The 26883-nt window shown below is 33.6% G+C and overlaps 3 protein-coding genes and 1 pseudogene across 4 annotated transcripts; all 4 read left to right on the forward strand.

Annotated features, from left to right (window-relative positions):
- Positions 1-842: 842 nt before the first annotated feature.
- Positions 843-9117, forward strand: LOC140823283 (dolichyl-diphosphooligosaccharide--protein glycosyltransferase subunit 2-like). The gene is given in 20 exon segments (XM_073184550.1): positions 843-1067; positions 2768-2900; positions 2902-2961; positions 3050-3139; positions 3441-3503; positions 3599-3668; positions 3938-4002; positions 4466-4520; positions 5693-5820; positions 5925-6040; positions 6266-6335; positions 6658-6759; positions 6882-6971; positions 7082-7230; positions 7603-7714; positions 7782-7865; positions 8056-8136; positions 8246-8470; positions 8583-8705; positions 8870-9117. Coding segments are annotated over 20 exon segments (2076 nt in total). The 5' UTR covers positions 843-924; the 3' UTR covers positions 8987-9117.
- A 1516-nt stretch (positions 9118-10633) lies between these two features.
- Positions 10634-14363, forward strand: LOC140823284 (magnesium transporter MRS2-I-like; annotated as a pseudogene).
- A 188-nt stretch (positions 14364-14551) lies between these two features.
- On the forward strand, positions 14552-17210 carry LOC140823286 (signal recognition particle 9 kDa protein). The gene is made up of 4 exons (XM_073184551.1): positions 14552-14821; positions 14931-14999; positions 16561-16654; positions 16957-17210. The coding sequence occupies exons 1-4, from the start codon at positions 14750-14752 to the stop codon at positions 17031-17033; spliced, it is 312 nt and encodes a 103-aa protein (XP_073040652.1). The 5' UTR covers positions 14552-14749; the 3' UTR covers positions 17034-17210.
- Positions 17211-18580: 1370 nt separating this feature from the next.
- Positions 18581-21326, forward strand: LOC140823287 (probable WRKY transcription factor 21). 2 transcript variants are annotated; one of them, XM_073184552.1, is made up of 4 exons: positions 18581-18863; positions 18952-19926; positions 20019-20144; positions 20889-21326. In XM_073184552.1, exons 2-4 carry the CDS (start codon positions 19175-19177, stop codon positions 21031-21033), a joined length of 1023 nt encoding a protein of 340 aa, XP_073040653.1. In that variant the 5' UTR covers positions 18581-18863; positions 18952-19174; the 3' UTR covers positions 21034-21326. The 2 variants fall into 2 exon arrangements, with proteins under 2 accessions (XP_073040653.1, XP_073040654.1); XM_073184553.1 differs by having other exon boundaries at positions 18582-18863; positions 19041-19926.
- The last annotated feature ends 5557 nt before the right edge of the window (positions 21327-26883 follow it).

The raw sequence follows: 26883 nt of genomic DNA on the forward strand, positions 1-26883 counted from the left end.
TTATTATTAGCAGTAGCAGTAGCAGAAGAATCCAGAAATTACGTAAATCACAATCATGAGAATGCATAAATATCTTTTATCTAACTAATTCTTGGACATAATTTGGTAGTGAAAAGAACATATTTCTAACAATAAATCTATATATATATATGTATGTGTGTGTGTTTGACTCTTACGTGCTTTTATAATTATAGATTTGAGAAAAAGTCATAAAATCAAGTGTTTGATTCAATAAAAAAGAATTCAATTCATTTATGTTTGAGTATTTCTCATGTGAGACAATCTCACGTATCTTTTTCTGTGAGACGATTCTATCATGTTCATATTTACAGTAAAAATAAAACTTTTAACATAAAATATATATTTTTTCGTGAGTGACCCAAATAGAAGATCTGTTTTATAAAATTGTTCTGTGAGATCATTTCACATTAGTTCTTGTGCTTATGTGAATTATGATAATTATTTTACACACACAACGTGTGTGCACAATTCACTAGTGTGTATATATATATATATATATATATATATATATATATATATATATATATATATATATATATATAATCATGTCTACATTCACTGACATAATTATATCTAAAACTAAATTTGATAAAAAAAAATTAATTTAAAATTTAAGTAATAATATTTTAGCCAAATTTCTGTATACTTCTAGTATTTATCATTCTGGGCCAACTCAGTTGTAGCCCAGTATAGAGATATCTGTTAAATATTGTTTTCCTTAGCCCAATAATACATGGGCCTGGATTGGTCAATCGACCTGCTGTTGACAGGTGTCAAATTTGGAAATTCGCATAAATCTCCGTTGACCATAATTCCATAAACCTCCACTCTCTCTCCTCGGACTTCCGTCATTGAGCACAGGCTCGAAAAATCTCTCCGCCATAAACAAAATTTGGTCCTAAAATGGCAGGGAGATTAGGGTTTCTGGTTTTAGCATCGTTGCTATTACTTTCGATGTGTGAATCGGCAGTCTTTAATCCGGTGTCCGATTCCCATCGATCTGCTGCATTGGAGCTGTTTTACCCATCCGACGGATCTTTTGGAAGGTAGATTCTAATTTTTTAAATTGATACTTTTTTTAGGGCGTTTGGTAATTTCGTATGAGCGTTTTCAATTGCATATGTTTTCTTGGGCATTTGCGGGATTAGTTTTTCGTGATCTGAACAAAAACTGGGGCCGTTTGAATGTTTATTTTTGTTTCCGATGAGCTGAGATAGGGTTTTACGCGGGGTAGAGGAGGAAAATTTGAGCCATCAAGTTGAAAATTAATCAAATTTCTACAACTTTTCTTAATTGTAAAACTCATCTCACATTTTAGAACCCAAGTTTATAGGTATACATCATGGTTGGCCGTCGTGGAGCTAGTCGTGGAGAGTACCGTTTCAGTTCCAATATCATTTAAAGAAAATGTGGCTGAGCGGATTTTTTTAATATTTAAAATATTAGAAAATTAGTAGAACTCTGAAAACTTACACATTTTACATGAATATTAATAAATATAAAACATATGGATCATTAAAGATTAATACATCAATATATAAAATCTTCCAAAACACATAATATATGTCATCTTAAAATATTAAAACTAGTTTACTCACGCAATCACGTTCTATTAAACATTCAATATCAATTTTAATAAGTCAATGTTTTTAAAGAAAAATAGTTGAGTAAAAGCTTTGTAAGATACATTTTCTCCAATATTATAATTATGAAATATGAACTAAAAAATGGTCATGATATATAATCAAATATTTATAAAATAAAATATAATGATTTTAATCATTTATTAAAAATAAAAAATCAAATTTAATATTTCTGAAGTAATTAATTGATTGCTGATTATGTTCTAAATAAATACCATATTTCAAAATTATTGACTTTTAATTGTTAAAAAACAAAAAAAAAAAAAGAAAAAAAGTTGGCTCCATCTCTCTCATCCATGCATTCTCTTTCCCACACACCTCTTTCTTCAACACCAAATAGACATGGCAGAAAAGTCGGGGCAAAATTAGGAAAATGGGATAAATCGGCCGTTCCTCTATGATTATAGACAAAATCGGATCCGTTCTTGAAAAAATGGCCGTTCCACTGTCATCACAGTGAGTATAGGCGCTCCAGAAAATCTTCATTTCCAAATTGGAAATGTGAATTGGCCATTGATGTTCCGGTTATGGAACTGCCGTTCCGATACCGATGTTATTCATTTCCAAACTGGAAATGTGAATCGGCCATTGATGTTCAGGTTATGGAACTGCCGTTCCGATACCGATATTGCAACTATGGTATACAGTACACCTCTTCCTCCTTTGATTTTGCCTAAGCACATCTATAATTTTATTTTACCTCGGCATTTAATCTGATGGATGAAGGTTGAAATAATTTGATAATGTTTAGAGATTCCATCTCAACTTAATTGGAGAAAGTATTTACTTGTGTTTCTTATGTTGAGGAAAAGAGGTTTTACCCTGGTAGTTACAACATCTTAAGCAGTTTCACTCAGCTGAATGTGATTCAGACTCTTCATATTCTTTGTGATAGGTGCTGGAAATGATATTTATTGTGACATTTTGAGCATTTATGCATCATGCTTGATATCTAGTTTCCTGTAATGTTATTTTAATTGCTTGTAGTGTTTTATCATTTTTCTTGACATTATTACTATTTTTCAAAAGTTTTTAAGTTTCTTTTGTAAGGGTAGTCATGAATTGATGTTTTATAGATGCTAATCCCGCTTACCATTTGTTAGCCTGGAAGTGATGTATGAGGCATTAAGAACATTGGAGGTTTTTGGCATTGAAAAGAAGCCTGATGTAAGGGCTTCTGCTTGTGCTTCTGTAGCTGTAACCCTTCGTTCAACTTCTTCAGCTTCAGAGGAATCTGTTCAATGCCTTAAGAGTTAATGGCATACTGAAATGTGAGCTCAATGACGAGATGTTCGCGGTATTGTAAATCTTGTTCCTATTGTTTCGTTTCTATTCAAATTTTGTAGTCATCTAGTGTCTCACATTCGGGTCTACTGTTTTTGCAGGAAATTGCATCTAGATTTTACCGTAATTTAAATGATGCCAAATCGCTTCTCGATTTCTACCACTCCATAGGAAGTTTAGTGCTTGTAAAGGTAATGGATGCCCTTCATAAGTTTGTGAAAAATTTAAGCATTCTTTATTACAATTATATTACAACTTTTCATGAAAATTGATTAAGGAGAAAAAAAGCAAAAAACATACTTGCACTGTAAACCTATTATTATAATATCTTTACAAATTTTCAATTTCACTTTAACCAATCTGCTGTGCTTCTCCGGGGAATGAGAGAGAGTAATTTGTTTTTTCTGTCAATCTTTGCTACGATTCTTTATGTTTCATTGTATCACTGATATGCTCTGACTGAGTTTTATCATGTTTTCAATTGATATGCAGGATCAAACTTCCAACAGTGACGTTCATCTTAGAGACGCTGATAAAATTTTTCGCTCTTTGAAGGTGAATAGTGGATTTGTGCATAATATGGCTTTCATAACAAAAGTGTCTATATGTTATATTGTCTGAAGGCCTAAGCGATACTGGATTCTTGGCAGGATCTCAGCCAGAGTGATGGAAGATGGAGATATAATTCCAACAATCCTGAATCTAGCACTGATGCTGCTGGTAATTACTTACCATAAAGGAATTTCAGAATCTGTCTAGACGGGCACCATAATATCTGACTGGGTTTTCCTTTCTTTTCTTTCTTTTTTTAAGAAAAAGTTTCTTTTTATGATCATTCTTGATCATAAATTTTCTTTGTTTTCTAATCAAAATTTTGTTGCCAGCTGGTTTCATCCTTTTTAGCTTACTGCTTTGAATCCTGTCTACTTTTCTGTTGGTTGACCATCTTCTCAATGTCTCTGTGTGCCTATTGTGGTTTACTTACATAGGGATAGCACTTGAAACCCTGGCCGGAGTTATTTCGTTAGCATCTTCTGAGATTGATCGTTCTCTGGTGAGCCTTATGTTTGTCTGTCTCATTTGTTGTCTTAAAACATATTGTTTCAACAAATTTTAAACAATGTGAAAGTTATTTGTGTAATTGATATGAATTAATATCAAAGGTTCTTAATTCATCGAGCTTTCTTTTTCCTGTTGAGAATTAACTCAACCCATCGGATTGTTCCCCATCACTAGATTTGGGTGATATGTTATTGATGTTCATCTAAATGCTTCTGGCTTAAACTTGTAATTTTCTATCGATTTTATGCAATCAAATCCGAACTGTGTCCTTGGACTATTTCATTGCCTAAAACACCATGTATTTGAGCTAAGGCAACCATCATGATTTATCACTATGCCCTTTGTTGTGAGTCTTTTCTCATTCATTGTATCTTATACTTTGCTTTATCCTAAATCTTTTGAAGTTGCATGTCAGCTGTTTCTGGTATCCTGATCTATGTCTACTTTCTTTCCAGGTTGCTAATTTAAAAAATGACATAGTGAAACTTTTTGATAGCATCGAAAGATACGGTATGTGTTTTTGTGGTTTCTAATGTCTGTTTCTTTACGTGCATTACTTTTAAATTTGCTGGTAAATATCCTTAAAATATCTTTGTTTACCGTTGGCATTTGAACTGATCATTGGCATGCGTTGATGACAAGTTTGAACAAATTTTTTCGAACCAACTGTGATGACAAAGAAGAAACCAATGTTTTTTATTATGGCTTTGGCTGAAATTTGACTTTGGAATTGCTGTCTTCTTCTCTCCACGGGGCGATGAGATTGTGTGACTGAGGCAAATTGTCCTGCTTAAAAATTAGGAGTTTGATTCTGGTTCATGGTTGAAATGTATTTAGATTCTTTTCCTCTCTCTGGCCCAAATGGCATACCTATGCTTGTATTGGGAGTAGTTCTGGATCTAAGCTTTATTTTAGTTATGTGAGATCGATGTAGCAGTGAACATTGTTTAACAGCATAAACTAAATGGCAGCAATACTTTCTTTCTTTCTTTTATATCTCATCACCTCCAGCACTTCATTGGCTATAAGACAACAGTCCAGAATTTGTCTCTCTTCAATGAAGGCACATTGATTCTCTGCTATGGTTGAATAAAAAACTTTCTTCAATCTTTTTTATAAGAATTTAGCAATGATCTCATGCAGGCTCGTTATCAAACTAATAGGCCTAAAATCCTTAACCATAACTGCATCTTGTTTCTTAGGGATTAGACATATTTATGTTTCATTGGTGATATCATTAACAACACCTCCCTAAAAAAATTTGTTGAACACTTTCGTCAATTCTCCTTTGACTGTATCCCAAGATTCGTGATAAAAAGCTATAATAAAACCGTCTGGCCCTGGAGCCTTAGATCCATCCTCCCGAACACTACTTTTTTTAACTCCTCCGAAAACGGTGTTTCCAACTTCTCTCTTGAATAGGACTCCAATCCACTCCCTCAATGATCCAACTCCCCTCCCCTTCAGATCTTCTGTAAAGATTACTAAAGAAATTTAAAATAGAGTTTTCAATCTGTTTCTCATCTGAAACCACCAACCCATCTTCCAATTCCAATTTGTCTATAGAAACCAAAAACAATTAGCAAACTGACTCTTTTTCTCAGGTTATTTCTGAATGCTCAGTCAGTGATTCAATTTTGCTATTTTTGTCACTGATTTTTGAGTAAATTTACTATATTTAGATGATGGGGCTTGTTACTTTGATGAAAAGCTTGTTGGCGCACGTGGAGAGCAGGTCCCTCTTTCAGCCTCCTCTTCAGTAGTCCGTGGGATTACAGCTCTTGCTGAAGCCACCTCCGAAAGTTTGAATGTCTGTTGTTTAGGACCTATGATACTATTCTATGTTTTATCCCCCATTTTTTATTTTATTAATAAGTTAGTAACTATTTAAAACCAATGGTGTGATGATTGCAGCTTCCAGGGGAGAAAATTTTGGGTTTGGCAAAATTTTTCCTTGGCATTGGTGTTCCTGGCAGTGCCAAAGAATTGTATCACCAAATTGATGCCTTGGCTTGTTTGGAAAAAATTAGGCAAGTAATTTCCATCCTCTTTGCAGTGACTATTGTGCTTTATTATTTCTTTTATGTACTCATATGATGCCCCTATATCGTGCTATATCCCTAAAATAATTCATTCTTGATCTCGGTTTGATTTTAAAATTGCAAGCTGCAATCCTTATTTTTCTAGGAAACCACTTGTACATCAACACGAAAGTGTAGCCCATTTACTATCATTAATTTATCTCTTTTCTTCAGGGGATCTGTTCCTTTGATTTTATCACTTCCTGCAACTGTGCTTTCGGTAACAAGGGCAGACCAGCTTAAGGTGCATATTTCTAATGTCTCGTCTGCTTTTTTGATTTTTTATCAATTTTTTTTCGAGGTTCTGTTTCAGTTTGATAAAATATCTCCTTATGAGTTATTTATTTTACTTCATTTGTTGATGTAAAATCTGGCACTTGTTTTATGCTTCAAATTAAAATTTTGCACCTTCCAATCATGTGACCATTGTTTGTTACTCGACAGAATTGTTTACTTGGACTTGCAAAATGTTTGCTGAAATCTTCGACTTAAATTGTCTTCATACTATCTCTGAATTTTTGTTCTATGTAAGTATGGTCTGTTACTCTGCTACTTTATGTTTGTAGGTGCGAGTCAACACTGTGTTGGGATCTGCTGCTCCGCCACTGACGGTCAATCTCAGGCAAATTTTTGTTTCAGGTTCAAAAGATGCTTCTGTCGTTAACCAGGTTCTACTTTCACTCGATATTACTTATTCAGTCACAGTATTGTTGAGGACATTTGAAAAACTGCACACACCAATTTACCAATATACCTGAACAATCGAAGCACTTGGATTCCCATGATGCAGAAACTCAAGTTTGACCCTGACAGTGGAATGCATGTGTTGGAAACGTTGCCAACAAATATCGATATCGGGAACTATGTTTTTTCTTTTGAGGTACTTACCTTTTTTTCCCTGTTGCTCATCCTCTTCATGTTCTCTGTGTATCCTTTAAAGTTAATCCTCTTTTCTGTTTTGTGCTGATTTTCTTTGTTTTCAATTCATAGATTGTACTTGATGATCCAGAATATACGAAAACATATGTAACTGGTGGGCGAACGAAAGTTCCTATACATTTAACAGGAGTAGTTCAATTCGACAATGCAGAGATTGCCGTACTTGACAGTGATCTGGGGACTGTAGAAACACACAAAAAGTACATCCTTTGAAACCATTCATATTATATCCTTTTCTCATATTGCTGATTATTTCTTCTGCTATATGCTACCAGTGTCGTGGTTCTCTGTCTTCTGTTCTGCATACTTCGTTCTTCCCCTGGTCAATGTTGTACCATGTTTTCCTTATTTTCTAATTGTTCATAACCCTCGCATATGATTTTTCTTGGCGGTTATCTTCTTTTCATGCACCACCATTCTTGTATTTGGTCAATCTTATATATATTTTATGTCATGGTTCTTGGCTTATATTTTTCGAAGTCTTGATAATCATACAAATTTTGGAATTTTTTTAATATTCATTATGGAAGCAATTAAGAGCAGCTCAGTTTGTTGTATATTTTGTGATTCAGGCTGGATTTATCTGGAGGGAGTGCCGTTTCTATATATGCAAACCATCTCCAGAAACTGCGGTTGTCTTTTACTTTGGCGTCTCCTTCTGGAGATGCTTTCAAGCCTCACCAGGTTGGTGACGTAGTTCCTTAAACTGTTTGTTTAGTATTTTATGTTTTGATTGTCATTCTCTAAGCAGGCATTCCTCTCACTAAGACATGGCAGTGGAGTAGAGCATATCTTCGTGGTGAGCAACTTCGGGAAAAAGTTCGAGATTGTTTTAGTAAGCACATCCTAACCTTCTCTAGCACTGCGACACTATTTATATGCCGGCTTAAAAAAATTTAGAGTGAAATAATTTACGGAAACTTCAAACGGATTTTTGAGATCCATGAATTAATGCTGGCACATGAAACATCTAACCATTTCTACAAATGGCTAACTTGTCCATATCTTCGTGTTCTGTTTTGTAGGATTTTTTGGGACTAGTTGAGAAGTTTTATTATTTGTCTGGAAAATATGACATTCAACTTACAGTTGGTGACTCTGTCATGGTAAATTTCCTGAAGTGAAAGTTTTGCACCACTGATATTCCCTCCCATCTATAGTTCCTACATATGCCATTCCATGGTCGAGCTAATTTTCTTTTCTTATCTATTTCAGGAGAACTCATTCTTCCAACCTCTGGGACTTATTGAATTAGATCTTCCAGACGCACCCGAAAAGGCAGCTCACCCTCCTCCACAATCTGTTGACCAATACTCTAGATATGGGCCCAAGGCGGAAATAATTCACATTTTTAGGGCTCCAGAGAAGCGTCCTCCTATAGAGCTTTCTCTTGTTTTCTTGGGTCTTGTTCTCTTGCCATTTTTGGGTTTCTTGGTTGGGGTAACTTCGAATTTTATATTTCCAATTCCACTTCGCATTTTTTAGTTCTTACTATTTTCTGTGTCCCCTTCATGTTTTGTGATTAATGTTTATTGCATTTACATCTCCATAGCTCTTTTACCTGCGTACCAACCTGAAGAATTTGCCGAGGTCAAGTATTCCTGCAACATTTGGCATTTTCTTCCATATAGGCATTGCAGCTGTTCTATCACTCTATGCATTCTTCTGGTTCAAGGTTTGCCTCTATTATTTTTCCTCTTTTAAGTATATTTGGCCGCATCTTTAGGCATGTTACACAATAATTTAATTTGTAATTATTTGTTCACCAGCATATTTTTTCTTTCTTTCAACCTTTTTGGAGATTATCACTAGCATATTTAACTTCACAATTTTTTGCAGTTGGATCTGTTCACAACACTAAAAGCACTCGGAATACTGGGGATATTCTTGATGTTTGTGGGACACAAAACACTCTCCCATCTCGCTTCCACATCCGCGAAGTTGAAATCTACTTGATTATAGATCGGCAGTAATTTTAAGGTTCCATCTTTTTTCAAATTGAGAGAACGTTTGGCCGATATTTGATATAAGTTTTTTTTGTAGGTATGGAAATTAAGTTATATCATTATAACCTTATTTTTGTCTCAGTTTTTAATCTTCTCCAAATTTATATGGATTAGTGAACATGGGATTAGACTGTCACTGCTCAAGTCTTCATCGACGCATTCTGATTTTTTTTTCTAAGGCAATGGATGCTCGTTTTTTGTTTCCATATATTCAAACTTCAAAGATAATCCAGAATCCTCTTCTTCTCCAAAATAGAGAGCCCAGGTCGGAGCAAAAATTACCAAAAGAGGCCATGACAATTGACAATCAACTTCCTTCCGTGTCTATTCAACTAAAGCAATCAATGAAGCTCCCTTTGCTAAAAATTTGTCAACATTTCTTGTTAATTGGGCAACTCGCTTTTCCTCCCCATCTTTGATTTTGATGGCACTCCTACCATTCTTATGAAATGACGGCACAAGGAAAATAATGTATTTTGCATATTTGCTTATCACAATCGAAGGTAAAAGTCTTTTAAATTATTGAGGCAGACTGATAAAGAAATTCATGCATACAACACACGACACAAGATCTATTTGGTCTTACTCTTTGGTATTATCCAACGGTGATAAAAGGGTCACATGTATATTTTTGTGCGAACCAATATATATTGTTTCTTTTAAAAAATATCCGTGGTCCCCTATTAGCTATTTGATATACTCTTACGTAAATATCCTAAGAGCTAATTGACACAGATAGTTCATTGTCAACAAGAGCACAACCACATTTTGCAACGTTTCGCTTTAGTAAATACAATATAGGTAAAACTTTGTGTGAGACGGTCTCACAGATCGTATTTGTGAGACGGATCTCTTATTTGGGTCATCCATGGAAAAATATAATTTTTTATGCTAAGAGTATTACTTTTTATTGTGAATATGGGTAGGGTTGACCCGTCTCACAGATTAAGATCTGTGAGACGGTCTCACCGATCTACAATATAAGGGGAAGTGGATCTGCGTATGTTTTCCTATAATCCAGTGGATCGTGGTCAAAAAAATCCAATCAGATAGGACAAAATTTGTAATGTTCTCTATATTTTCACGACAAAAACTTGTATGAGACGGTCTCACGGATTGTATTTGTGAGACGGATCTCTTATTTGGGTCATCCATGAAACATTATTATTTTTATGCTAAGAATATTACTTTTTGTTGTGAATATGAGTGGAGTTGACCCGTTTACAGTCTCACATGAGACACATTCATATTTTCCCCAATATATCACTTTGAAGTGATCTTGCTATTTGGTAATGATCAATAATTAGATTAGATATATCTAAAATAAAATATTATAATAATAGTCTTTTTGATCGATTTTAAAGAACAATTATTGAAAAATTATGCTCGTGAAAATTGAGTTCCACGACTAGCTAGTTACTAAATAATTTTATACAAAAAATATAGTTTTTTATATATGTGTTTTGTGCTTCACTACTATATCAATCCTTTACAAACAAATTAATTAATAATTTACCTTTAATTCAAAAAAAAAAAATAGTAATTTCACATTCTGAAAAATATTAATTCGTACATACATTAATCTCCACCAGATAATCTGCCACCTCCAGCCATGCAGCTGCTGCTAGAATTGTCCCAATTTTGTTCCTATCAACGGCCCCTCCACTCCTCCAATCCCATCCATCTTCATATACATTTCTCCCACTTTCACCTCATCCAATTTCACACACATAGGAATGTGTATAAAGCTTCGGAATCGCAGTAAAATTCGAAAGTTTTGTCGGTGGAAGGGATTGATCCAATGGCTGAGGAAGAATTTTGTGTAGAATTGTCTTCTAAGAAGAAAACAGCAGCTTCCTGGAACTGGATGCTGTTGGATAGTAGTGGGCGGAGGAGTATTGTTGATTTGGATAAACTTGCTATAATGAAAAGGGTTTCGATCAATGCAAGAGATCTTCGGATTCTTGACCACTTGCTGTCTTATCCATGTGCCATTCTTGGTAGAGAAAGGGCAATTGTTCTCAATTTGGAGGTCCAGTTTAATCTTCTTTCCTTCATTTTCTGAGTCCATTTTCAAGATTTTTTTACTCTGTTTTTTTTTTTTAAAAAAAAAATCTGTCATCATTGCAGCATATTAAGGCTATAATAACGACAGATGAGGTAATTTAATTTGTTTTGAGAATTTTGATCTTGGTTTTTGAAGTTGGAGTGGCTGAGATTTTGTAGCATAATTAATGGAATGGGAGCACAGGTTTTTTTGAGGAATCCGCTAGACGAAAATGTCGTTCCAGTGGTCGAGGAACTTCAGAGGCGGTTGCCGATGGCTTCTGGCGGCGGTGAAGGAGAAGATGAAACTGATCAAACCGATGAAAGAAGTGGTAAATATCCCTCTTCAGATTTCATACAAATCTTGAGATTTTTATTCATTTATGAAATGGGAAAATGCAGAATTCCCTTTCGAATTTCGAGCACTTGAAGTAGTATTGGAAGGCATCTGTGGTTTTCTTGATTCCCAAACCAGAGAATTGGAGGCTGCTGCTTACCCTGCTTTAGATGAACTCACAACTCAGGTAAACAAATTCCCAAATTTTATTTGTTATAAATTTCAAAGTTGGAGTATGAAATTGTGAAACAAAATTTGAATTGGATCAAGACTTCCAATCGAACAGATATGAGTAAAGAATCCATGGACGAAGATAGAAAGTTAATTTCTAGTCGTAACTAAATTTTCTTTCGATTTTTTTTCGGTTTTAGAATAAAATTACATATGTATATAAAATACATGATGCGTAAATTGGATGTGATTGTGGGCAGATTAGCAGTCGGAATTTAGACCGTGTACGTAAAATGAAGAGCTCCATGACAAGATTGACAAGTCGGGTCCAAAAAGTACGCGCACAACTCTTTCTTTTTTATCTGTTCTCGCTTCAAACCAATGAATGAAGTTGTCCAGTTTTTTTTTATCGAATTTGTGTTTCATGATTAATTATTTGAATATTATGAAAATATACAAAACTCCCGTGAGATGATCTCACTGATCAATTTAATGAAACAAATATCTTATTTGGGTTATCCATGAAAAAATATTAATTTTTTACTATTTATCGTAAACATGAGTAATGTTGACTTGTTTCAGAGAAAAATATGCATTAGACTGTCTCATGAGAGACTTACTTTTGTGAAAATTAGGTGAGGGATGAGATTGAGCAACTTTTGGACGATGATGACGACATGGCAGATCTTTATTTATCAAGAAAATCGACGGCCATGTACGCATGGTCTCACTCCTCCTCCTCCTCCACCAGCGGTTTCGGGATCGGTAAGTTGCGGCCGATCAGTGAGGATCCTTTGACAATGGGATTCATAAACATGTCCACAAACAACACTGTTATCACCTCAGGCTTCCCACCTGGAAAATAATGTCGAAGAACTCGAAATGTTACTCGAGGTTTATTTATTATTTAATTTCAGAAAATATACTCATTATATATAAATAAATATAAATATATATAAATTTATATAAGATTGATTTTGTGTTATATTTTCCCCCCATTTTTGCAGGCTTATTTTATTCAAATTGAGAGCACTATGAACAAGTTGTCCACGGTAAGTGATTAATGTATTGGGTTTACGTAAAATATTAAATTAAATTTGTTAAAAAGAAAAAATAATAAATTTCTTTTCTTGTGAAATATATAAAAGTTTATTTTCTTTTGTAGTTGAGAGAATACATCGACGACACGGAAGATTACATCAACATTCAGGTATCTTTAATTTCCAGTTTGAATTAATATATAACACAAATATTTTTATATTTAATTCACTGGAAAAATTGAGGAATATTAAAAAAATTATTGTTGTTTTTGTTAGGTCTTTAAACACTAACTAATAATAATAATAATAATAATAATAATAATAATAACAGGCATTCAAAAGTCCAAAATGTTCCTACGTACTTTTGTCAAATGCCTATGTTTGAATTATTCTCCTATATGGTCACAATAATCGAGTTGTCCTAAAATATTTGTTTTTATATAAATATCAATCATGTCTTAAAAAATATAAATATTTTATAAAATTTATATGGACACGTGAAATTAATTAATGAGCCTCTATGTATATAAATATGACATTTATGTGATATATTTACTCACTTTTTTTTTCCTTTGTGATTTCACAGCTCGACAACCATCGAAATCAATTGATTCAGGTATAAAATATATAACCTTATTCTTACTTCTGGCGTGGTGGTGTGTGCATCGATATGAACGCTGACGTGTATTAATAGAAACGACTAAAACTGACAAAACTGAATATTCAATTTTGACAACATAAATAACCAAAACTGCAAAAAGACATAATACAAGATTGAAATTACAATTTTCCTGACCGTTTGTCGTTTCAAATTAAAACTTAGCTCGATCTCCGATGTGAATTCTTGAATTAAAACTTGAAGATATTTTTGTAATTATGCAGTTGGAGCTGTTCCTGAGTTCTGGCACAGTGTGCTTGTGTGTGTATTCTTTAGTTGCAGCAATTTTTGGGATGAACATTCAATATCCATGGAGGGAGAACCATGGATTTCTATTTAAATGGGTATTTTACTTCCTACAATATTATTTTAATGATAAATTTAGAACCCAAATTTCTTTTTATTACATCATTAATTATTACATGATGTTCATTAATTAAATCTTTTTCATATATTATATTATTTAGGTTGTCCTCCTTGCTGCACTTGCTAGCGGATTCTTGTTTCTATCCATAATTTCCTATGCTCGGCACAAGGGTCTGGTTGGATCTTGATGTTCATAACTTTTACTAAAACTAGGAAAATTATTTATTCTATCCTTTATATTGTGCTTGAATATTTCCCACTGTATTTCAACTTCCAGAGAGCCCTCATAATTTTTTATTAGCGATAAATAAATCTTGGTTTTTATTTTTTTGATAAACGGGGAGAAAGTTTAGGTAAGTCTTGAACTTGAGATATCATAGAAAATTGAGGATATCGGACTTCATGGGATCAAGAGACACGTCGCGTGGCATATGAAAGATGCCTCATAATTTTTTGTTAGTGATAAGTAAAATCTTGGTTTTTATTTTTTGATAAAAGAGAAGAAAGTTAGGTGAGTCTTGAACTTAATATCTCGTAACAAACCGGGATATCGGGCATCATTGGATCAAGAGACATGTGGTGTGAGATATATTGGTTCTAAATTGAGAAAAAAATTGAAACTACATGTGTAAATGAGACGATGAGTTATTTTTTCTAAAAAAAGTGATGATTTATTTCCGAGTTTGAAAAACATATATTTCCTCAGTCTCCATATATTTAGGTTTAATTTTTTTTGTCTGTCTCAAATATATAATTTAATATTTTCATATCTATTATTACATATATATATATATATATATATATATATATATATATATATTCTTCGATCAATCATAACCAAACATTCATTATATTACATTTCGATATACAAAATTTATTCTCAAGTTGGTGTGGCATGCGAAACCCTTTTGTTTGCAAATTACCAGGTAAAAACGACATCGTTTACAAGGAAAAAAGAACCCTCAATAAGGTCCAAAAACCTAGAATAAATTTGCCTCGTATATTTTGGGGTTCCGTGGGTTCTCTCAATTTTAGACCGAAGCAACTACTCAATCGACACATACTACTCACCATTCGGAGATCAGATCAACCAGAATGGTGTACATCGCATCTTGGGATGATTTTCTTGGAAAATCCATCCAGTTGTTTCGCTCCGATCCCGAAAAAGTAAGTTCGTTGAATTAAATTTCTATTTTTACTATTTTAGTTCTTCGTTTTTTGTTTTTGGATGACTCATTGTGCGATTCTGATTGGTTTGTTTCCTTCGCTGTCGTAGACTCGTTATGTGATGAAGTACAGACACTGCGATGGTAAATTGGTTCTGAAAGTCACCGATGATAAAGAGGTATGATTGTAAATCCCATGTAAAATGTGCTTATTTATCTTCCGTTGTAAATGATTGCTCCAATTTCTTGTTTCTCTCTGACTTCTATATGTGTGAAGTTATGCAATAAGTGATCAATTTTTGGGTTTTATTTTGATTTTTTCCGTGCTTCTTGTGTTATTTTACACGCATTTATACTTGATTTTGAATTTTTTTTATACCTCTTCATTCGTTCTTGGCTGGAAGGACTCGGAAATTCAGCTGAGGCGAGTTTTTTGTGTTTCTTGCCAACAAAAATGAAACATTTTTACTTGATGATTAGCCATAGTTATCTAGGGTGGCAGGAGGCGAGCTTTTGAAAAATGAGGCATACTGTTTTGGGGTGGGTGATGATGCATCATATATATGATATATCCACCACCACCACCACCACCTGAGGATAGGTAGATATTTTTTGTGAGGAAAACTAGTCATAACAATAATACAACCAAGGAAGCACACCTGAGACTTACCCTCAGCTAAGGCATGGGCCTCTTCCATGTTAGTACACTTAGGTGTCTCCAGACTCCAGGTGCACTGCTAAGTTGGGTTTTGATGCGAGGATTTCTATGCAAGAGAAGAATTTGAGAGATTATTTCAAACTTGATTTTAGAAGTATTTGAATTCCATTATAACATTGTATACGAACACATAAAATGGTAAAGGAAATTGAAATTCATGGAATTCAAAAATACCCAAACAAGCAATATGAATTTAGAGAAAATGAATTTCAGATCCTTCAATCTAAATAGACGAATGAAATTTTATGACATGAGAAAGAATGCATTTTAAGCCTTTTCCTTAGCTGGGGTAAGGGATTTTTTTAATCTGTAAGGGAAATCTACTTTTGATATGGTTTATCAGGGATATGAATTTTATATTATTGATTTATTTCCATGAGTAGGAGAGAAACAATGTAATTTCTTCTCAGCTTTCTCTAAAATAGATTGAGGTTAAAGATTGTAAAGCTCGTTGGTTTAGCAAATCAGCCACCTTCATGAGGTGTTTGGCGTTGAAGCTAAAAGTTGCTCAAAATTGGATGTATTTCTTCATATAGATTTATGTGTTTGTGCCACTTATTTTCCTATCGTGCTGTTAAGGGATATGAAAATTTTGAGCATAGATTCGTGCTTATCTCGAATCAAAATTTTGCTATTAAAAATTCTATATCTTATTTTAAAACCAATATTTGGTCGTCGGGGGAAGGAAAAGTTTAGACTGGAGAACGACAATTCTAGTGTGTTGGAGAGGAAAAAAATAGTGTGGGAAAAGACCGGTGGATAATTTGAGATATAAAGTTAAACATTGATTTTTTGAATGAAAATCATATAACCTTAAAAAATACAAGGCATCTCAGTAAAACATTTTAAACATCACAAGAGTTTTTCTTAAATAAATTCAGAAACACAGTAGACATTGGGCAAATTCCTAAATATCTTATATGATGTTTAAATATTTTATAAATTGAGTAAAACAGAGTCCGAGAAATTCTAAACCGTGGATAATTTTGCAGTTCTTGATAACTTCTTTTCCATTGTTTCAGTGCATCAAATTTAAGACCGACCAAGCACAGGATGCTAAAAAGATGGAGAAGCTCAATAATATATTTTTTACTCTGATGGCTCGTGGACCTGAAGGTATTGTTTACACCAAGTTATTGTCTCGCTGGATACGGCTTACTTCATCTTGAACATTGTCTGTCAATGGAAAACGTTTGAAAATGTTATATGTAATTTTCATGAAAAATTAGCTATTTACTTCATGCAACATCTGTCAAACTACCGGCACAGTTGAAACCTTGGGTTGGATCATAAAGGGTTGAAAAGAGGATGTTTTCAGGATTGGAGCTGGAGCCTATTGGTTCACATTTATTGTTTTTTTTTCGTTGAATTGATATTGTTCGATTAGCATTCTTATCTTAAACTGTACTTTTCTGCAGCTGATATATCTGAAGTTGGTGGAAAAGAACAAGTAGAGGCACAGCCAACCAAGAAGGGAAGGGGAAGGAAGCAATAATATTTCTTTCTTATCGAATTTTTAGGAAAAGCTGGCGATTTTCATCTTCCCGATTGGACAAAAAGGTTTTTTGTCAGGATTTACAAATGAATCTTGCGCAAATCTTGAAGTTATTCCCTGGATTTTATGTTCATTAGTTCATTCTAAATTTTTTGCCTTTTCATATGGTTTTCAAGATTTCCTCGTGCTTTCTGGATTATTTTCTATCCGTCACTTTCACGTTTCATTCATTAAACAAGAAAAAGATGTTTGTTTAGTGCTCGGTTAATGGAATTCAATGTCCAATTATATCATGTTATTGTGTTGCATGCATTTGGATGAATCAAACATTTAGTATTGTTTTATTTATATAGACCCATCAGATATAATATTTTTCCTTCTGTTAAACACAAATATATTTTTCCCCTTATAAATAAAATTATTGTGTGTGTATATAGACAAAAATTTGTGTGAGACGGTATCACAGGTCGTATTTTGTTATACGGATCTCTTATTTAAATCATCTATTAAAAAATATTATTTTTTATGTTAATAATATTACTTTTTATTGTGAATACCGGTAGAGTTGATCTGTTTCACAGATAAAGATTCTTGAGACCGTCTTACAAGAGATTTATATATATATATATATATATATATATATATATATATATATATATATATATATATATAAACACACACAAGAGATGAACGATGGTATAAAATGATACGGGACAATCTACAAAACATGCATACACAAAAAGAGCACTCACAAATAATAATTCTTTGGTGTATGAATTTGGATTAGTTTAAGCTAAGATTTATCCACTAATCACTTTGACTAAGTTCATATTTATCTTCTAGAAAAGTGATTATAATTTGTTTTGTATAGCATGATGTCGGAAAGTGATATATATATATATATATATATATATATATATATATATATATATATATATATATATATATTAAAGTTTTTTGTGAGACGATCTTATGAATCTTTATCTGTGATACGGATCAACTCTATCGATATTCACAATAAAAAATAATATTCTTAGTATAAAAAATAATTTTTTTTCATGGATAACTCAAATAAAAAATACATCTCATAAAATACGATCTATTCAATCATCTCATACAAATTTTTATCAAATATTAAAGCTATAAACTTTGCCCCCGCTAGTGTATTTGGCACCGATACGCCAATATTTTACACGTGGTAATATTTTACACGTGGTAATATTTTACTGGTGAATGCAGAACAAGATTCTCTCTCGAATTCCGTGAATCGGGTCCCGTGGTGAATCTTGTTGCTAAAATGCGCTGGAGTTTGATAAATTCTGATTTCTGAGCAATGAATTGATTTTTTTTCTTTTTTTTGGAGTTAAAAGGAGGAAATTGAAAAAATTGGTCTAGAAAATTTTGTTCTAAATTTGAGAGTTCGGTGTCAGATAAGTTATGTCGATCTCAATTATTCGAAGAAAAAATAAAATAATAATTTATAAAAAAATTTAATACAACCTCGTTAGATTTTGTTTCATGTGCGCAGGTTAGTTTGCAAACAAAAAAATTACGCTACGTCTCTCAAGCCACCTGCCCATCTCCAACTATCCAATATACTCTCTCTCTCTCTCTCTAAAAGATGTTTTGCTTTGTCTCTCTATAGAATCAATTTGTATATCATTGCAATGATATAAAAGAGGGGTATAAATGCATACTACTTCTCTTGGGTTCTTGGGTTTTGTCAGTTCATTGACAAATCAAAACATTGCAGCCTACTTTTGCTAAATCCGTATGGGGGTTGAAAGAGTTTTGGGTTGACAACATTTTCCGCCAACAGTCAATCTCAAGGTCCGAATTTCAGTCTGTTTCAGCATTTTTTTGTTGTCTGATCCTGTTTGGAGCTCATTTTATCTGGGTTATTTTTGTTCGTTGGCAGATTTTCCATATGCCTCAGTTTATGTCATGTTGTTCTGCTCCTGGAATGAATCTATTTTGAGCTTGTGATGGCTATTTATGTGTTTGTAGGTTGCCAAATATGGAGGTTTTACGTATTTGTTAAGTTTTTGCCTCTTGTGGATGGCTGAAGATTTATTGAATTTGGGATTTTAGGGCTTGGTTGCTTTTTTTGCTTAATATATATTTGTATAAAGGGAGTGAAAATGGATGAGGTTGTAAAATCAAACAGTGCAGCTGTTGAAAGTTGCTATAAAGTGATTAATCTCTTAACTCAGCCGCCCCGAGATCAGAATCAGTATAGGATTTTTGTAGAACAAACGGGGGAGGCTGTCTTAAAATTCAACAAAGTCGTTTCACTTCTAAATTCTAGTACTGGTCACGCTAGAGTTAGGAAATCCAAAAAAAATCACACTCCTTATCCCCATAATATCTTATTGGAAAGTCCAATATGTAGAACAACCGATAAGCCCCAGAGTTTCGTTCAAATCAATCCAGTTGAGACCAATTCACATCAAGAAACCGGTTTGTACTGTAACCGGTCCATCACATTTGGGAACCCTTGCTTAGAATTGAACTCACAAGGCAAGAATAATCTGCAGCTTGCCCAGAAATCACCAGTACAGAGTTATTATTTTCTCCAGCAACAGCAGCAGCAGCAGCAGTTGATGCAGCAAGCTGATATAATATATAGGCGTAGCGACAGTGGCATTAGTTTGAATTTTGATAGCTCTACTTGCACCCCTACCATGTCATCTGCTAGGTCTTTCATTTCCTCATTGAGTGTAGATGGGAGTGTTGCCGATTTGGATATGAGTGGTTTTCATCTGACGGGGGCGGCTCCGGCTCAGACTATGGATCAAAGCTTGTATCATCACAAGAGAAGGTGCACAGGAATTGGAGGGAATGGAAGTGTGAAATGTGGAGGCAGTGGCAGATGTCATTGCTCTAAGAAGAGGTGGTTGGTTTAAACTTGTTTGTTGTTGCTTATCATATGATTTATCATTCATGATTGTTCTGTTTTCGTTTCAATCTTTCACACGTAAACAGGAAACACCGGGTAAAAAGATCGATCAAAGTACCCGCCATAAGCAACAAGGTAGCTGATATCCCCCCTGACGAGTATTCTTGGAGAAAATATGGACAGAAACCAATCAAAGGTTCTCCTTACCCTAGGTAATTTTGATTCCTTTACTCATTTTGCGATATTGAATAGAATGCATGTTTCTGCATTTAATTTTACCGCTCTGCATTCGATGGACTCCATGTTGGTGTAGAACTCATTTTTTGTGTTGTGGAAATCTGCTGGGATATCATTTGTGGTTCTCAGACTGAGGAATAACCTAAACAAAGCCATAGCATTAGTCAGTTTAAACTTAAATAATTCTTGCCCACGAAAATTAATTTGCAATTTTCTCACTGACCATTAATTAGTAGTTAAATGACAGAGATTGATATCGGCTCGAGTTATGATACGGTATTAAAAATTGATGCATTGATATTGAAGGGCAACCATATTGAATCTGGAAGGATATATTGGTCTTATTGTTATTAGATTTTCGTGGTTGTATAGAAAATTAGTTTGTTAGAATTACTTGGTAACTAAACTTGCATACATACACTGGTAATTACATTTGATGGGATAAGAAATGCCTAATTGTAAATCCCTCGGCTGATTATAGGAGCTGATTCTCACTCGAACAGTGCTGTGACAATCTGCTTATCCGAATGAGTTAAACGTGTAATAGGGTAGTATCTGAATAAATACCATATTCACATGCATGCCATGTGCGTATCTTTATTGTTTGATGTTTTAGTGTGTGTTGATTAAAATCTCACCCTTGTATCCTCATCCTTCTGTTTATACAATTAATCAAGAACACACGATTGAATGAGTTTCTTGGTCATGAAATCGCGCAGGGGTTACTATAAATGCAGTAGTATGAGAGGATGTCCTGCAAGAAAACATGTCGAAAGATGCTTGGATGATCCTTCTATGCTCATAGTTACGTATGAAGGCGAACATAACCATCTGAGGTTGCCATCACATTCGGCCAATGCATAAAATCTTCATCAAGGCTTTAGCCAAGATTCTTTCAAGCCGCTGTGTCTAACTAAAAGATCTCTGGTCGTTTGACTTAAATTGTTCCTGCGCATATAGCTCGCTCAAGGGCGAGACGAAGGAACACTCGGGTTGAGTTTTAGTGCAAAACTTGGGTTCTTGGCATTTTTAAAGCATCAACAGATTTTGAGTTCCTTGCTTGTGTGAAAAAAGTTCATCCTCGCACTTGAATGACCATTTTTAAGTTTTCAAGATTATGCCTTCCTTAAATTTTCGTCTCCTATTATTACTTTTAATCCTTAGTCTCAATTAGTGATGACAATTGGTATGATGTCGTTGTGCCACCAAACTTAAATTCCTACTCTTTAAATAAAACCTGTGTAATGGTGAGCAGGGTCGAATCCACAGGGAACAGAGGATAATTCCTTTCGAGTAAAATGCAAATAAAGGAGGGGATTTTGGATATGAATTAAATAAAATACTAGAATTAATTTAACATGCAAGAAAAAATAACAAATCAAGATGAATAACTAATTAAATATAAATTAATATTACCAAACTCGATTCAAGGGATTTCTACTATTCAATTGTATCACTGTTCATCGGCTAACATATATTTATTCATGCAGATACAAGCAATTAACCTTAGAATTATAGTGATAGCCGCTAAAATTCTTGCGTTTTCCTAATTTAATTGACCAAACCCAACATCCAGTCAAAACTTATTAATAATTAACTGGGCACGATAGCGTTCCATATTAATTAAAAATAGCATTTTCGTTTTGTGAAAACAGTTAATCCTAAAATCTAACAATCGAGATAACTGCAATTGATAGATCGAGTTTCGTTGATTTATTTAGATTAAATATATTATGATAGCACAACACACCTAATCTAGCGCTACTCATGTTCCAACCGTTCATGACAATTACGGATCACTGAATTCATGGATAGCAGTAGAAAATTATATATCGAATTAAATTGTCAGATTAACCGAGATACAACTTTCATAGATTTAAATATAAATCAACAAATACTTGAATAAAACACGAATATTAAATTAAATCACAAAAGCCTCACAATGATAAATTGAAATAGTAAAAATATCACATGAATAGAAATGAAACTTAGCCTTGCGCCCCTTTTTTCTTCACTTCACGAGAGTTGTTGGAGAAGAGGTTGGAGAATTCTCTCTTGTGTGCTTCTTTTTCTTCTTACGTAAGGATGGAAAAAAAATGGTGGGAGGATTGTGAATTTTATGAAATCTGCTGCCTCCCCTCCTTCACGTTAGTTGTGTGATTTGGGTCTAATCTTTTTGCTAAAAAGCCCACTAATCTCTAATTAACCCTAAATCTTAAAATATAAAATAATAAATGAGATCTTATCTAGAGTTTCTCTCCTAGAATTTCTACTAATTCAGACACCATAATTAATTCTTTCAAATCTTGCATAATCTTCACAAAATCAGATTTTTCCCATCCTTCAATTTTTGGCAGCTGAAACATAATCACAAGGCGTTGCCACGCCTTGTTCCAGGATCTCTTCTCGTTTGTCCATTCTCTTCCAAACTGTATCTTGGAAACTTCAAATGTGATAAACATCACTTTTTTAACTCAAATTTACTCCAAGACCGTAAAAGTTCCTCCTACAATAAAAGTACACAAAAATGTATCAATTAAACATATCGAATGTTGGAATAATGAGAAATATGAAAATAAAAAATACTAACTATTAGGAGCCTATCAACAATGAAAAGTTTTCAAATTCACTTAAAAAAATATTATAAAATAATCCAATTACAAATATAAACAATAATGTTAATTAAACAATACAAACTTTTTGTTGTGAAAAAGTAAAAATTTATGGTAAAAAGTAAAAATCTCAAACTCTCAAAATTTACCAAACTACACACTTTATAATATTTTTCTCTCTACTCAATTGTGATTTTCTTCACAAATGAGAGATCTATTTATAGAGTTTCATTACACATAATCCAAAAAATAAAATACATCATTACCTACATCATCACACACAAATTTCTAACTTTACAACTCTTATTTTCAACATTCAAATATTCAACTATTACTTTTCAATATTCAAATCATTTATTTTCAACACTCCCCTTTGTGATGATGATCATGATACGATGATGTCTTCATTACGTGTTTTGTACTGCCTCGTTAAAAACCTTACTTGGAAAAACCCATTGGGATAAAAACCATAGTAAGGGAAAAAGAGTGCAGTCACGTAAACTCCCCCTGATGTTGACATGAACAATTCTTCACAAATTTCGTAGATTGCGCATCCCAATATTATATATGTGCTTTCTGAATATTGACGTAGGAAGTGCCTTTGTGAAGAGATCTGATGAGTTTTCACTTGATTGAATGTGACGAACATCAATACATTTATTCTTCTCAAGCTCCTTGGTGAATGCGAAGAACTTAGGAGGAATATGTTTAGTTCTGTCGCTTTTTATGTATCCTTCTTTCATTTGAGCAACACATGCAGCATTATCTTCATATAGTATCACAGGCTTCTCATCGAATGATAATCCGCATGAAATTTGGATATGTTGGGTCATTGATTTTAACCATACACATTCACGACTTGCTTCATGTAGTGCAATAATCTCGGCATGATTTGATGAAGTTGTTACGAGCGTTTGTTTCTGTGAACGCCAAGATATTGCAGTGTCTCCACGAGTAAATACATATCCAGTTTGGGAACGTGCCTTGTGTGGATCAGATAAGTATCCAGCATCAGCATAACCAATTATACTTGGATTAGCATCTTTTGAATACAAAAGTCCCAAGTCTGTCGTTCCTCGTAGATAACGGAATATATGTTTAATTCCGTTCCAGTGTCTCTTTGTTGGATATGTGCTAAATCTTACCAACATATTCACGGCAAAAGATATATCAGGCCTTGTACAATTTGTAAGGTACATAAGGGCACCGATAGCACTTAGATATGGTACTTCTGGACCAAGAATATCTTCATCATCTTCACATGGACGGAATGGATCATTTTCTATGTTTAATGATCTAACAACCATTGGAGTACTTAAAGGATTTGCTTTATCCATATTAAAACGTTTAAGGATCTTTTCTGTATAATTTGTCTGGTGAACAAAAATTCCACATTCTTTTTGTTCAATTTGTAAACCCAGACAATACTTGGTTTTTCTAATATCCTTCATTTCAAATTCTTCCTTCAAGTATGACACAACTTCTTGAATTTCCATATTCGTTCCAACGATGTTTAAATCATCAACATATACAGCAATAATTACGCATCCGGATGTTGTTTTCTTAATGAAAACACAAGGGCATATTGAATTATTTACATATCCCTTTTTCATCAAGTGATCACTTAGTCGATTATACCACATTCGACCTGATTGCTTTAACCCATATAATGATCTTTGTAATTTCACAGAATAACATTCCCTGGGTTTTGAACTTTGTGCTTCAGGCATCTTAAATCCTTCAGGGATTTTCATATATATATTACTATCAAGTGATCCATATAAGTAAGCTGTAACAACATCCATAAGACGCATTTCTAAATTTTCAGATACCGCCAAGCTAATCAAATACCGAAACGTAATTGCATCCATCACAGGAGAATACGTTTCTTCATAATCAATTCCAGGCCTTTGAGAAAAACCTTGTGCAACAAGTCGAGCTTTATATCTTACTATTTTATTCTTCTCATTTCGCTTTCGAATAAAAACCCATTTGTATCCAACAGGTTTTACACCTTCAGGTGTAAGGACTATAGGTCCAAAAACATTACGTTTATTTAGCGAATCTAGTTCAACCTGGATGACATCTTTCCATTTTATCCAATCCTGCCGATTTTTACATTCACCAAAAGATTTTGGTTCATGATCTTCGTTATCATTTATGATGTCGATTGCCACATTATAAGAAAATATATCATCAATTTCATCTATATCTTTTCGGTTCCATATTTTTCCAGTATTAATGTAATTGATAGAGATTTCATGATTCTCGTCAGTTTGTGGTTCTGACAGAACATTTGCATCATCATGTGTTTCTTCAGGAACACCATTCTCTATTTTGTGATCATCATGTGTTTCTTCAGAAACATCATTCTTTATTTTGTGATCATCGTGTTTCTCTATGAATTTTCTTTTTCGAGGATTTTTATCCTTGGAACCGACTGGCCTTCCACGCTTCAGGCGTTTAATGACATCATGAGTATCTTCCATTTGTTTCTTTGGAATTTCAATTCGAGCAGGGATTGGGAAGATTTCCTCATTAAAATGACAATCAGCAAAACGTGATGTGAACACATCTCCTGTCTGAGGTTCAAGATATCGAATGATTGATGGACTATCATAACCGATATAAATTCCAACCTTTCTTTGAGGTCCCATTTTCTTTCGTTGTGGTGGTGCAATAGACACATACACCATACATCCAAAAATTCTCAGATGAGAAATGTCTGGTTCTTTACCAAATGCAAGCTGTAATGGGGAGTATTTATGATATGCACTTGGTCTGATGCGAATTAATGAAGCATCATGTAAAATTGCATGTCCCCATATAGAAATAGGGAGCTTTGTTTTCATAATCATTGGTCTAGCAATCATTTGCAAACGTTTAATCAATGATTCAGCCAATCCATTCTGTGTATGTACATGAGCAACAGGATGCTCAACAATGATTCTCATAGACATACAATAATCATTGAAAGTCTGGGAAGTAAATTCACCAGCATTATCAAGTCTAATTTTCTTGATTGTATAATCGGGAAATTGATTCATCAATTTTATTATTTGAGCAAGTATCTTGCAAATACAACATTTCGAGTTGACAATAAACATACATGTGACCATCTGCTGGAGGCATCAATCAATACCACAAAGTATCTGAATGGTCCACATGGTGGATGGATTGGTCCAAAAATATCACCCTGAATACGTTCAAGAAATATTGGTGATTCAGTTTGGATTTTGACTGGTGATGGTCTTATAATAAGTTTTCCAAGAGAACATGCTTTACATTGAAACTTATTATTCTGAAAGATCTTCTGGTCTTTCAGTGGATGACCATGTGTATTTTCTATAATTCTTCGCATAATTGTTGAACCAGGATGTCCCAATCGATCATGCCAATTGGTTAATATCGAAGAATTATCAACTACCATGTTTGATTCAATGGGACTTATATGTGTATAATGCAATCCAGTAGGGAGCATTGGTAGTTTTTCAATCACATATTTCTTTCCTGATTTATATGTGATAAGGCACATATATTTCTCATTCCCTTCATTCATTGTTTGAGTATCATACCCATGGGAATATATATCATTAAAACTCAACAAATTTCTTTTCGATTGTGGTGAATATAAAGCATCATTGATCAAAAATTTTGTACCATTAGGTAACAAAAATTGTGCTTTACCACATCTTTTAATCAAGTCTACAGGACCTGATATTGTATTCACCGTTTTTTTGTTGGTTTTAGTTCCAAGAAATATCTTTTATCTCGGAGGATAGTGTGCGTTGTACCACTATCGGGTATGCAAACTTCAGTTTTGCTCATAGCATTTTCTATATTTGAACTTCAAAAAAATATGCAATGAAATAAATTACTGGCAATATATATTTAAATATAACACATATCATAATTATACAATAAAACATTATTCTATGAATACATGAAAAATAAATTATTGTACATATATATTCTACCATTATATTGTTCATTTTCACAGAAATCATTGAGAAAATCTGTAGCATCAAAATTGTTCGTTTCTATCCCACCAACATGTTGATCATTTCCAGAGAAATCATTCATAAAATCACCAGCATCAAAA

The sequence above is a fragment of the Primulina eburnea genome, chromosome 2 (genome assembly GCF_022965805.1).
Source record: "Primulina eburnea isolate SZY01 chromosome 2, ASM2296580v1, whole genome shotgun sequence".
In the NCBI taxonomy this organism is placed as follows: Eukaryota; Viridiplantae; Streptophyta; class Magnoliopsida; order Lamiales; family Gesneriaceae; genus Primulina; species Primulina eburnea.

Excerpts from the sequence above, each read along its gene's own strand:
- LOC140823286 (XM_073184551.1), top strand. The coding sequence starts at position 14,750 with ATGGTGTACATCGCATCTTGGGATGATTTTCTTGGAAAATCCATCCAG. Across the intron at positions 14,822-14,930 it reads TTCGCTCCGATCCCGAAAAA|ACTCGTTATGTGATGAAGTA; the intron begins GTAAGTTCGTTG and ends TCGCTGTCGTAG. Across the intron at positions 15,000-16,560 it reads AAGTCACCGATGATAAAGAG|TGCATCAAATTTAAGACCGA; the intron begins GTATGATTGTAA and ends CCATTGTTTCAG.
- LOC140823287 (XM_073184552.1), top strand. The coding sequence starts at position 19,175 with ATGGATGAGGTTGTAAAATCAAACAGTGCAGCTGTTGAAAGTTGCTAT. Across the intron at positions 19,927-20,018 it reads TGTCATTGCTCTAAGAAGAG|GAAACACCGGGTAAAAAGAT; the intron begins GTGGTTGGTTTA and ends ACACGTAAACAG. Across the intron at positions 20,145-20,888 it reads AAAGGTTCTCCTTACCCTAG|GGGTTACTATAAATGCAGTA; the intron begins GTAATTTTGATT and ends GAAATCGCGCAG.